This window comes from Zea mays, chromosome 5 (genome assembly GCF_902167145.1).
Source record: "Zea mays cultivar B73 chromosome 5, Zm-B73-REFERENCE-NAM-5.0, whole genome shotgun sequence".
In the NCBI taxonomy this organism is placed as follows: Eukaryota; Viridiplantae; Streptophyta; class Magnoliopsida; order Poales; family Poaceae; genus Zea; species Zea mays.
This window is the reverse complement of record NC_050100.1, coordinates 84,378,008-84,389,856: the sequence shown is the minus strand read 5'-3', so window position 1 is coordinate 84,389,856 and position 11,849 is coordinate 84,378,008. Positions and strand designations below refer to the sequence as shown.

At 46.9% G+C, this 11,849-nt stretch overlaps 2 protein-coding genes and 1 non-coding gene across 3 annotated transcripts; 2 read left to right on the top strand and 1 right to left on the bottom strand.

Annotated features, from left to right (window-relative positions):
* Nucleotides 1-990: 990 nt before the first annotated feature.
* Nucleotides 991-6,096, bottom strand: LOC103626647 (formin-like protein 10). The gene is made up of 7 exons (XM_008647046.3): nucleotides 5,798-6,096; nucleotides 4,979-5,488; nucleotides 3,933-4,617; nucleotides 3,376-3,835; nucleotides 3,099-3,298; nucleotides 2,040-2,275; nucleotides 991-1,960 (listed from the first exon to the last, which is right to left on the bottom strand). Exons 2-7 carry the CDS (start codon nucleotides 5,132-5,134, stop codon nucleotides 1,121-1,123), a joined length of 2,577 nt encoding a protein of 858 aa, XP_008645268.1. The 5' UTR covers nucleotides 5,135-5,488; nucleotides 5,798-6,096; the 3' UTR covers nucleotides 991-1,120.
* Nucleotides 6,097-6,372: 276 nt separating this feature from the next.
* On the top strand, nucleotides 6,373-8,985 carry LOC100383954 (putative CBL-interacting protein kinase family protein). The gene is made up of 2 exons (NM_001176571.1): nucleotides 6,373-6,560; nucleotides 7,067-8,985. Exon 2 carries the CDS (start codon nucleotides 7,338-7,340, stop codon nucleotides 8,748-8,750), a length of 1,413 nt encoding a protein of 470 aa, NP_001170042.1. The 5' UTR covers nucleotides 6,373-6,560; nucleotides 7,067-7,337; the 3' UTR covers nucleotides 8,751-8,985.
* Nucleotides 8,986-9,684: 699 nt separating this feature from the next.
* MIR397b (microRNA MIR397b) lies at nucleotides 9,685-9,768 on the top strand. Its single transcript, NR_121165.1, has one exon. It is a non-coding gene; the product is annotated as a microRNA MIR397b (primary transcript).
* Nucleotides 9,769-11,849: the final 2,081 nt, after the last annotated feature.

Here is an 11,849-nt window from a genome sequence, read left to right as displayed (position 1 = left end):
TGGCCTGAGCCAACGGTCAGTGGGTGCACCGGACTTTCCGGTGTGCACCGGACAGTGTCCGGTGCGCCAAACGGTCCGAAGGCGCAACGGTCGGCTTCATCAGAAAAGGAAGGAGATCGGGCACCGAACAAGCACTGTTCATGTCTGGTGGTACACCGGACTGTCCGGTGCGCCACCTGAAAGAAAGCAAGGATTGCCTTCCAAAAGGAATTCCAACGGCTCCTAGGCCCCTTGGGTCTATAAAAGGGACCCCTAGGCGCCTCCAACAGAGATACAAGCGCAGCCAACAATTGTATACATTATTTGGATCAATTCTCTCTCTCCCTCTCGTATATATCTCTCTAGTTTGTGTAGAGGCAAAACTATAAGCCTTTAGAGAGTGGAGAAATGCCGCTAAGAGCTAGAGCAAAGTCTTGAGCGCATTGTTACTCTGCCGAAGTGCTGTCAAGAAGACTGTAAGCAGCCACGGTGTTGTTGTAACCAATATCAACATAGTGGAAGGCTCTATCTGTCATACTGACAGATCTGAGTAAACGGAGGAAGGATTTGAAATAGACTGTAAGTCTAGGTGTGGCTAACTCCAACGAGGACTAGGCAAGCATTTCAGGCTTGGCCGAACCTCGGAATAAAATCCCTGCGTCTGTGTGCTCTGCTATGTGCTGTGTGTTGATTATCTGTCTTTCTTACTCTTTATATCTGCACTTCAATACTTATTTGTGGTACAAGTTATATTTGAATTGCAGGGCATTTTAAGACAGGATCTTCTATTCCGCGGCAACCTACTCGAAGGGTTTTTCATTCCACTGCGGTCCAGCCTTCGAATAGAGTAAGAATTTAAGTTTTAAAGTGATAATTATTATTCGCCTATTCACCCCTTTAGGCGACATCCAAATCCTGTTCCCGGACATAGGGAACTTTCATATGTCAATTTTATATATCGTGATTAAACAATGAGTTAGAAATAACCTGTCCACGGTTATTATTAAAATATTGATTAAAATATTAAAAATAAAAAGATCCCGTAGGATGATACGTATGTAAATCTACATGTATGCTAAAATGTATTTCCTCTCCAAAACGGATTTTTTTTTCTTTACAAAAAAAGGTTAGTATCTCATCGTCAATTGCTAGTATGTGAACTATCTGAATGGCCATCAATAACAGCAGGGAACTGTTGCTCCTGTAGGATTGACGGGAACGTAGGGTTGCCATTGCCATTGCCACTGCCACTGCCACTGCTTCGTGATTTATTCGTACCCTTCTGTGATGCCCCGACCTCCTTGCACGCCTTATCTAGCATCACCAAGAAATCTCTCACAACCACAAACAACCGGAAACCGTCGTCTTTAGAGTCGTTTCCATGGAAATACCGGATTGTTTTCTTCACCAACGATCTCAACCTCTTCTCTTCTTTCAACAAAAACCCCGTCTCATTATCCGCGTGTTCCACAAAGCTTTCCAACGAACGTCTGAATCCACTCGTCTCTTCTACTGTCGCAATTTCATTCAGGAACTCCCTTGATTTCAGCAACTCTTGTCTGAGGGTCACCACAGTGGCAAACAGAGGCTCAGCATCCAGTGCGGCTACCCTCTTGACGTTGTCCATCTCACTGCTAAGTCCTGACACAATGCTAAGTCCGCGGTTGGAGTAGTGATCACCGTCCTCTTCAAGAGATCCATTGGAAGTGTCATCTGAAGCACTATGAGCTGGACTTCTTCCGTTTTCCATGGCTAGCCTTGCTTCGCGGACACCTTCGGACCGAACAATCTCCTGCACAACAAAGTGCAGCAATGTGGTCTTTCCATCAGCACCCTTGACATCTGATAGCTTCAGGAGAGTGTCAAGCTTGAATGCATTAGCACCACCACGGAAGGTTCCATCATTCAAACGGTTTCCAGTTTTGAGCACGGCTTCTAGTAACTTGAGAAAAAGGCGGTGCTTCAGTTCCCCACAAGCGGCCTACCAACAAAAAGATGTAGTTGACAGTTAGTGCATTTCCTTTTTGCAGATTTGACACAACTTTTGTAAGGTTGATTACCTCCAATTGGTGGAACGAATCCCTGAGACTTGAAGCATCTTCTTGCAAGGAGGACATGAAAAGCAACATGTCAACCCTCTTGAAAGCAAAAGGCGTGTCAATTAATGCCTTCATCACTTGTTCTGCAAGGCCTAGCTGCGAGAAATCCCCGTTATAAAGCCTGAGATTCTGTTCCTCCTCGTCAGTTGGTTTCATTCTCAAGATTGTCTCAAGAAGCACCCTTGGAAGTTCGTTCCCTTGTGAACAGGATGAGATGAAAATAATGTCAGAAAAAAATAATGGCACTGTAGGAGAACCGGGACACAAAATGAGAAGTATTCAGAAAGGAGCCTCATCTGGAAGGCTGGTGAATCAACATGAGCGAGCAAAAAAAAAAAGGCTCAAGAAGAAGCAGAACAACTCCCAAATGCAAACAGGATACAACATCAGAAAATCATAAGATTGAGGTCGCTACAGTTACTACCCAGATGAAATGCATTTCTATAAGGCTAACTGATTCGTTTCTGTCTTTCAGATTCATGCTGATGTCAGTAAATAAAAGAAGTAACAGAAGAATATATATTCTGAAGCAGAAAAGATTTCCTTGAGTCCTCCATAAATGAAATGACACAAGCATAAGGCACTAAAATAGAATGTCCAACATGAAGTAGATTGGAAAAACTGCCTAATACATAGTCTGACAAAGTTCATGTTGTACACAAATGGTTAGCTTAAAAAATGGTAGTGAGTGACCAATATATGATCATGAACAGAGTTTCTAAAAATACGCTTATAAGTGTATTGTCGTCTAAGTAACCTACATAGATTCTAGAGATATATCGAATGGGATTTTATTCTCAATACAATTAAGTAAGCTACAAGGGAAAGATGATAATACTTTCTGAATAACTTAAAAAAAAGTTAATGACTACTGTACAATTCATCAGCAAAGTTTTCTAAAAGAAAACTCATTTTCAAGTGTGTCAACAGTGATCTAAGTCTGTGCAAATGGCTTGGCTTATCATTAAGAGATATGCTTAAGGGCAAATCGATATCGGCTTCTTGTGAATAAACAACTACCTTCAATAAGAGCGTCATGAATGTCTTGTACCCTGATATTCATTGCCTTTAAAACAACTGCCAGGTTGCATGATTTCTTAACATTGAGAAGAGAAATGTGCTGAGATGCAGGATCCGCAGAGGGGAGTTCCTTATCCTTAAGGTTATTTCTGCTTCCACCACTATAACCAAACAATTCCTCTATCATATCTTCATTCACACTGCAAAATCAAATTGTGAAAACAAGCACTCTGCAGACATAGTGTATTAAGAGTTTATTGCTACTAGTAACACTTACTGAAAAGAACCGAATTTGATATCATGCCATGCCATTGACTGATCAGGATTAGCAAGAACTTTGTCCCAATAGAAAGGTCGAAGCTTGGTTCTTGGAGCATTAACTTCTGCTTCAGATGATTCGCTGGTCTGCTCGCTGGCAGATGATCCTTCAGAACGACTTGACTCAACAGGTGACAGCTGAGCAAGTCTTGCTTTAGAACCTCTGGGAGGTCCAGGTGGGGGAGGAGGAGCCTTCTTGATCGGAGGTGGCAAAGGTGGAGGAGCTGGAGGCGACATCGGTTTAGGAGCATCACTTGTGACATTATTCTCTGGTGTTCCTCCAATCACTTCTGAAGATGGTGTGGCATCAGTGGATCTTTTAAAACAGCATGAAAAGCACCGACTCATGCTGACTCCAGAATGACTTCGATTATCCTTGTTAAGGTGACTGGCAGAAACACGGGCATCGGGTGATGAACCTGAGAACAGAATGTTGTGTGTTATAGTATTATTATACTAAAGAAGTAAGAACAACCCATGAGGCCATCACAGGTTGACAAAGGGATACTGTCTCACCAGGTACATTAGCCAACTGCATGTGAAGAAGAGGATGATCATCTCGTTGCTCACCGACAGAGACCTTGTTCTTGTTGCATCCGCAGCAGTAGAAAATTAGAAAAGCAGCAATGAACGAGAATGCCGCTGTTGGTAGAACCACGATCAAGACTAATCTAACATAGTCTTTATGCTTCTCCAGAAGTGAAATTGGAGGTACTCCCCGATGCTTCTGTGCAGGTTTACTGTGATGAGGTCGGTTTGGATTTTCATTGTTGTAAGAGCTGGAAGGTGCATACGGTGTTTCTGTAACAGACTGAGGAAGCTTCACGTCATCGCCAGAGGACATGGACGGCGCAAAATCTGGAGCCATGGAAGGAGCATCTCCAATTGAGTTGTCAGCCAAATGCCGTCTCGCATAGAAGTTCGAACCAAGCAACAGCTGATGGCTCTCAAGGTAGGTTGCCAGTGAAACACTGAGTTCTTGTGGAATGCCCAAACCGAAGTAGTTTGCATGGATGCAACCATAGGTACTGGATAATTTTTCAGGGGAAAGAAGAGACAGAAACTCCAGAAACAGCATTGCCTTCAAAGCATTTTCTGATGGCTGACTCAATAGCTGATCTGAAGCAAATTGCAGTGGATTGCCCAATATTTCCTGTGCACCGGCCATGTCTGGTAAGCAAATTGACCATATTCTATCCACCTGCATCCATCCAAGAACCATCCTACATCAGTCTACCTTTGCTAATGCCTCACTTTCTTGGATCTTGCAGAAGAAAAGAGTTCAATAGCAATACTCCAACCAAAAGTACCCAGAATACAGGGAAAAACAAACTGACAAATTCTGAAAAGCTGTCCCTGCATTAGTTTGGTAAGTGAAGTACTTGGTGAATTCAGGACCTTTTTTATTTTAAGTAGCAGGTCAGCAGCTAATTTCAAATTTTCGAGAACACAAAAGGAATTCGCATTGCAAATTTCTGGCAGATCCCGGGCACAAAGGAAGCAGGCATTCCATGAATCAGTCGCTCTCAGATGCTATAAACAATAGTGTCTGGATGACTTACCAGATCCCCATTGAGAAGTGGGGATGGAAGAGAATTATGCTGCCTCCACTGCAACAAGAAAAGCTCCCAGTCCTCCTCCTCTGCCCCTACTACTTCTGATGGCCTGATCAATGCTGCAGCTGCCACCAACAGCAACACGAATCCTAAACCCCTCATCACTTGTTGCCTCCTATGAGCTCATTCCTCCTCCTCCTTTCGTCGACCAAGAAAAGGAAGAAAAAGATGACACTTTTTGTGGTCTTTGTGGAGTGTAGAACACGAAGATTCCTTTTGGCTGCACCAGACTAGCTAGATTTGTCCTTAGAGACGGCCTGGGGTTTGCTAGTGTGAAGTGTGTAGAAGAGTCAAACACCAACACATTGATTAGCAACAAAGAATAGTGAGCTGAAATCAAGGTCACAGATGCTTTTACTTTGAGCATCACAAGAGGTTAGGCCGGATGGCACAAGGAGTCGGCGAATGGTAGAAGTAGAAGGAAATGTTGACTTGGGCACGCGCACCTGCATCTGCCTGCACCCAAGAAATAATAATAAGAATAATAAAGAACACATATCTTTTTTTATATGCTGTGGTCAGAATCTCCAGTATTGTGGACAACATTGGACGGCACAGATCTAGAATCAATGTATTCTGTGCGTCATGATTCGAGCTCTAGCTTAGGCTTAGCTTCGGTTGTTGCCGAACATTGTAAAAAGCTTTGACGTGTTGCTGGGTCGTTTACTCCTGTGGAGGCGTGGAAGCCATGGCCGCTCCCCCAAGAGAAAATAAAAATGTAGCAGTAGCTTGCAAGCGGGAAAGCCAAGAAGGCGTGTCTCGCACCTGTCTCTGACCAAGACGCGCGCATGGAAGAGAAAGCGTCGGGAGGCGGTTGAGATGCGTGGGCGGGCGGGCGGCCAGGCATCCACACGTCTGACGCCTCCCCGCGGTCGGCGCCTCGGCGTGGCAATATACCGGCGTGCCCCGAGCGCGCCGGGGCCTTCTTCTACTCGAGGCGTGGCAACTCCCGCGTGCGCGAGGCCGGCTTCCTTGGACCTGCTGCCGCCCTCGCCACCGGCGATAGCCGCCCGCCGCATCCATTCCCTCGCCTTCTCGCCACGGCGCCAGGCAAACGATGCACAAGAAAAAAGGAGGGACAAAACAAAGAGGGAAAAGAACGAGCGGCGTGGGCCGTTGGCCCATCGGGCCCTTGGAGAAATTAGGCAAGTGGGGCCCAGTGACATGGCCGCTCTGGCTGTCCACGGCCGGTCAGCCGCGAGCGAGAGCTGGGCTGAGCTGCCGTGCGCGTGCTAACCTGGACTGGGCAGCAGGCATCAGACGCATCTCGCGGCATCTCGGCATGTGGAAGCTGTGAAGAGGAGAAGACGCGGAGAGGAGATGCTGCAACAGAAGCCGAACCGAACGAAAGGAAGGAGAGAGAGAGAGAGAGAGAGAAAAAAAAAGGACGGCTCCGCCCAAGGGTCGGAAGGGAGGGAGTTGCCGCGCCGCGGCCGGTTCGATCCTTTGCGCGAGATCGAGCTTCTCCGGTTGGTGTTGGGGCTGGCGACATCTGGGATCCGTCGTCTCTCCTCGTGTTCTTGAGCAGGTGACGATTTACTCTTTGTTGCGTGTGCATGGGTGGGGGTCGATCTGCCTGGTTGTTTAAGGGCGTAATCGCACTGTTCTGTGATTAGTTTAGGACCACCGAGGTCGCAGCTTACTTTTGCGGTGGACTAGGATTCGGGATGCTTTGTGATTTAGCCTTCAGCGGGTGGTAGGACCGTAGGAGGATTCCCGTGGTAATCGCTGGTGAGATTTTGCTCTGGTTTCGGATTTTGGGGTTAGCTTCTGCTGAAGTGCTTGTTCGAGCAAACTAATATCCAAGCATTTAGCGGTGCTGCGTGGTACGCGTACGCCCCCCATTTTAGACTATACTTGAGCTCCAATTGCCCAACTGATATTAGTTTTGCAGTATTGTTTTGCAGATTCCTGAGATACCTACCAACCCCTGATCTCCAATTGCCCAATTGATCCCCATTTGAGTTATTACTAGTTGTTGATTCCAATTCCATTACATGTTTGCCCTAACTAGATATTCCCTTTTCCGTGCAGTTTTCCACTTGCCTGGCAAAAGAACATTTGACTTGGAAGAGCAAACACTGGAAGCTTTGTGGTTTGTCCTAAGTGATCCTATCAAGTTCTCATAGGCTGCATACTGGTACAGCATTTTCTCCTGTGTTTTGGGCCACAGAAGAGGGGGGAGCCAAGGATTTTTCTATCTCGTAAGCCGCGGCCTTGGTGCTCATAGTTACCCTAGTCTGTAAGCTGGAGATTGTAAAAAGCCATATCTGTTCCTCTATCACTGTATATAGAGATCTACATAATGGACGAGAGGAGGACTATTTTGATGGACCGTTACGAAATCGGGAGGCAGTTAGGCCAAGGAAACTTCGCCAAGGTATACTTTGCTCGGAACCTGACCGACGGGCAGTCCGTTGCGATAAAGATGATCGATAAGGACAAGATCACGAGGGTTGGGCTAATAGTGCAGATAAAGAGGGAGATCTCTATAATGAGGCTGGTGAAGCATCCGAATGTCCTGCAGCTCTTCGAGGTAATGGCTAGCAAGAGCAAGATCTACTTCGTATTGGAGTACGCTAAAGGCGGCGAGCTGTTCAACAAAGTATCAAAGGCGAAGCTCAGCGAGGATGCCGCGAGGAGGTATTTCCACCAGCTGGTTAATGCCGTGGACTACTGCCACAGCCGAGGCGTCTACCATCGCGACTTGAAGCCGGAAAACCTACTCCTGGACGAGAACGAGAACCTTAGAGTCTCGGACTTCGGTCTGAGCGCCCTGTCTGAATCCAGAAGGCACGACGGCCTCCTACATACCACGTGTGGAACCCCTGCCTATGTTGCTCCTGAAGTGCTTGGTAGGAGAGGCTACGATGGCACCAAGGCGGACATATGGTCCTGCGGAGTGATTCTCTTCGTGCTCGTGGCTGGTTACCTGCCGTTCCACGACCCGAATCTCATCGAGATGTACAGGAAGATCTCCAGAGCTGAATACAGATGCCCTCGCTCCTTCTCCGGTGAGCTGAAGGACCTGCTTTTCAGAATGCTCGATCCAGATCCCAGTACCAGGATATCCATTTCAAGGATCAAGAGAAGCACTTGGTACAGAAAACCTATCGAGGCAAACGCGGCAAAGATCAAGCACGGCACAGCAAGAGACACCACCGTGCGCGACGGTGAAGCCGCCACGGCCTCGAGCTCGATAGAGTGCAGTAACCGGCCAGAGGAAGACCAAGGGTCGTCAAGCCTCCCTAACCTGAACGCATTCGACATCATTTCTCTCTCGACCGGGTTTGACCTATCTAACCTGTTCGAAGAAAGACACGGGCGGAGGGAGGAGAGGTTCACCACCAGGCAGCCAGTGGGAGCGGTGTTTGGTAGGCTGAAGGAGCTGGCTGAGCGGTTGAAGCTGAAAATCCAGAAGAAGGAGAGCGGGGTCTTGAAACTGGCTGCGCAGAAGGAAGGGATGAAGGGGTTCCTGGAGCTCGACGCCGAGGTTTTCGAGCTTGCCCCTTCGTTCCTTCTGGTCGAGCTGAAGAAGGCCAGCGGTGACACCATTGAGTACCAAAGGCTCGTGAGGGAAGAAGTGCGGCCTGCGCTGAAGGATATGGTCTGGGCTTGGCAGAGCGACCGGCACCAGCAGCAGCAGCAGCGGTGCGAGCAGTCTGTGCAAGGAGAGGACCAGCAGCAGCCGTTGTCGTCTTTGCCGACGCAGCAGTAGTCACTGCACCACCAGTTGCGACCGCCATAACCAGATCACGTCAAAACTGCACCAAGCCGCACAGGACTAGTAACTCCCACTTGCATCGACGCTTATGTGATTGCGGAATTGTGTTTCAGGTTACCTGCCTGCTGCGGTAGGACCTAAAACGCCTACCTGCCTACCATTTGGCATTTTTTTGTATACTGTACGTACATTAGAGTAATAAACAAACATGCTTAACTTTTCAGCTTTCGATTGGAATGTGCTTTTCGATGTAACTCTGTAACCAGTGTAGGTACGAAGTCGATTAGCCACAGGGTCTGGCCATGTTGACCTCACGTAGCCCTGGTTCATTGGTGTAACAGTTTGTTGGCTGCGGCTTTACATTATTTTGTCTCTATGGATTACGGCTGCGACTATGTGTAGCTGAACAAGCTGGTATATGATGAGCCCTGGAAACGTGTGTTTACTGCAGCTATTTGCAGCCAGTGACTGTTGATACAAACGACGAAGTAGAGTTGGTTGTTTATGTAGGCACGCAGCATGACCATAATTATCCATGAATCATGGATAGATGCACAATGTTTAGGAAACAGGTGTGTGTGGCTGGCTGGTGGTGCGAGAAGAGATGCGCTGCCTTGATGTACTGTACTGGGACTGGGAGGGATGCGTCTCGCAGTACAGTCTGTACTATCATCTCTACACGCACGCACGCAGGCTCGACGTGTCGGCGGCGGCGGTCCAGACTCCATATGGATCCGTAGTAGTACAACCTGTTGGCGGGTAGTACAGGTTGGAGCACGCCTCTTCTTCAGTCTTCCTTCCTGAGATGAGGAGTCACTCACCAGCAAAACGCTTGCAGTACACCCCGCTCGCGGGCGTTGTTTATAGTGATCGGTAGCGTGAGCACAGAGCGCCATCAGAAGATGCAAAGAGAAAGAGAAGCAAAGGCATCATTGAGCGCAGCGTTGATGAGCCAGCCGCCGTGCCTCCCCTGTCGGCTGCGGCGGCTCACCAGCGCTGCACTCAATTACGCCTTTGCTTTCTCCCGCTGGCCGCGTGTGTGCAGAGCGGGCGGGCGTTCGGCATCATTCATCAGGTTTGCTTCATTTATTATGCACTCATCGAAGGCTTCTCCTTCGACACTGTCTAGGTGGCGCAGGATCTGAATCAGATGGGTGTCGTCTTCTTCCTCCATCTGCACTCCTGCCCCGTATGATGTCGGTGTCCTAGGACGGCCAGTTGTCTGCGTTCTGGTTAACCCAATTACCTGACGGGGCGGACGACGCTGATAATGATCAGAGAGAGCATGAGGCCATATGCAAGCCTAGACCTAGCTCCCAAACTATTAAAGGTTGCTTCGAGCCCTGGCTGTCATATCAACTACCAACCAGTTTATGTCGATTATCAGTTCCTATCTATCACAACGCTCCACTGCACAACCTTAACCTTTACTGTAAACCTACAGTCACCTCATCGCTTACATCGGGTTTTTCCCCCTCTTTCGTAGACTTTTAGTTAACATCAAACAATGCATTTTATTGAAATCCAAAATACATCTGACTGCGTAATTGAGTAGATTTATCCCAAAATTTAATTAGCATGCCGCTGTGAGCTAGGAGAGCGACACTAGTTTACAATATGACAGTGTTTGTGTTCGGCCAAACCATTTTTGTTGATGGGTAAGGGGACACGACCCCCAAATAGACGCTCTCATTTTAATGAAGAATTAGTTGTGGACTAATTGATAATTCCCATTACAATCGGATTGCACGCATTAAATCTTAGTGCTAAGGAGGTGTTACAAATGAACCTAAAAAAGAAAAGATAATTGTTGAATTAATGTGGGTCTGGTCCATATTAATATTCAATAATTGTCAATGCTAGTTGTCACTTTATGCTACGGTGTACTAGTACTTACCAAACTAGAAGTTTAAGGGACAATTCACTCAACTTAAATAGGTGGACTATTGGTGCATCTATTGAGAAGCTGAGAAAAGGATGAAGGACTGTCACGCGTGCGCGCACCCTGATCTGTTGAGAAGCTGAGATCGTAGGAACAAGAATCACTAAATTCGGAGTTACAGATTTCAAGTTATGATTTTTCGAAGGTTTTATGTGTTTGGTACGGAATTGATTAAGTGATCAATTTTAATATGGGTTTCATGCTAAAACTGAGGTACTAAGTGGTAAACAAAATTATAGAAATTGGAATGGGTTAAAAAGGAGTTTGCATGATTTTCCTATGAATTATACAAGATTATGGATTTATTTTAATACCAAAATCACTTTTTATATTTATTTTACCCTGGTTTTCTATCCACTAGACTGCGCCCAAGATTATACTAAAGTTTAGGGGCAACTGCATAAAAAAACTAAGACTTAGGGCCCGTTTGTGATGGACTGCGGGTTGATAACTTAGAAACAGAGGGTCTCTTATGTAAACTGTATGTGCTGAAGGGGTATGAAGCATCTACGATCGTCAGATTACAATTCCACGGCCAAGATTAAATCGCCAGTGCGATGAACCGTTACGTAACAGCCATCATCCGATCTGAGATCTACGACCCTGATTCTAAATGCCCTAAAACCTCCCAGATCCACTCCCTTTGTCCGAATCGGTACGCATCGGATTAAATCGCAGCCGCACTCTGATGGATCTACGGCCCACGCAGATCATCCCCCATACCAACGGCGAACGGGCGCCGCCGCCCGTAAACACGGCGGTGGCCATGGCCGTGGATGGCCAACTCGACTTCGAGGCCGTAATCCTCTAGTCTAAGACGTGCTACGTGGTAAGTGGATGAAGACGATTTCCATGGGTTCAGTACTTACCGAGGGCAAGGTCGTGCACAAGCTGTTCACGGCGAAGCGCGGCCGTAGCAAAAATTGAAAGGGAAATGTGACTTTGGGCTATTTCTATAAATGTTTTGGTGATTAGATGCCCAACACATATTGTTTTAGTTCATATGTGCTAAGTGATTGAGAAGTGCAAATCAAGAATCAAGGTATATTTCTAGCCCTAGTAAATTTCTTTTGGATACTAACATATCTCTCTAAGTGCTAGGGACACTACCAAGAAAAGTGGAAATGAACTGGAGAAGTTTTGGCAGAGTT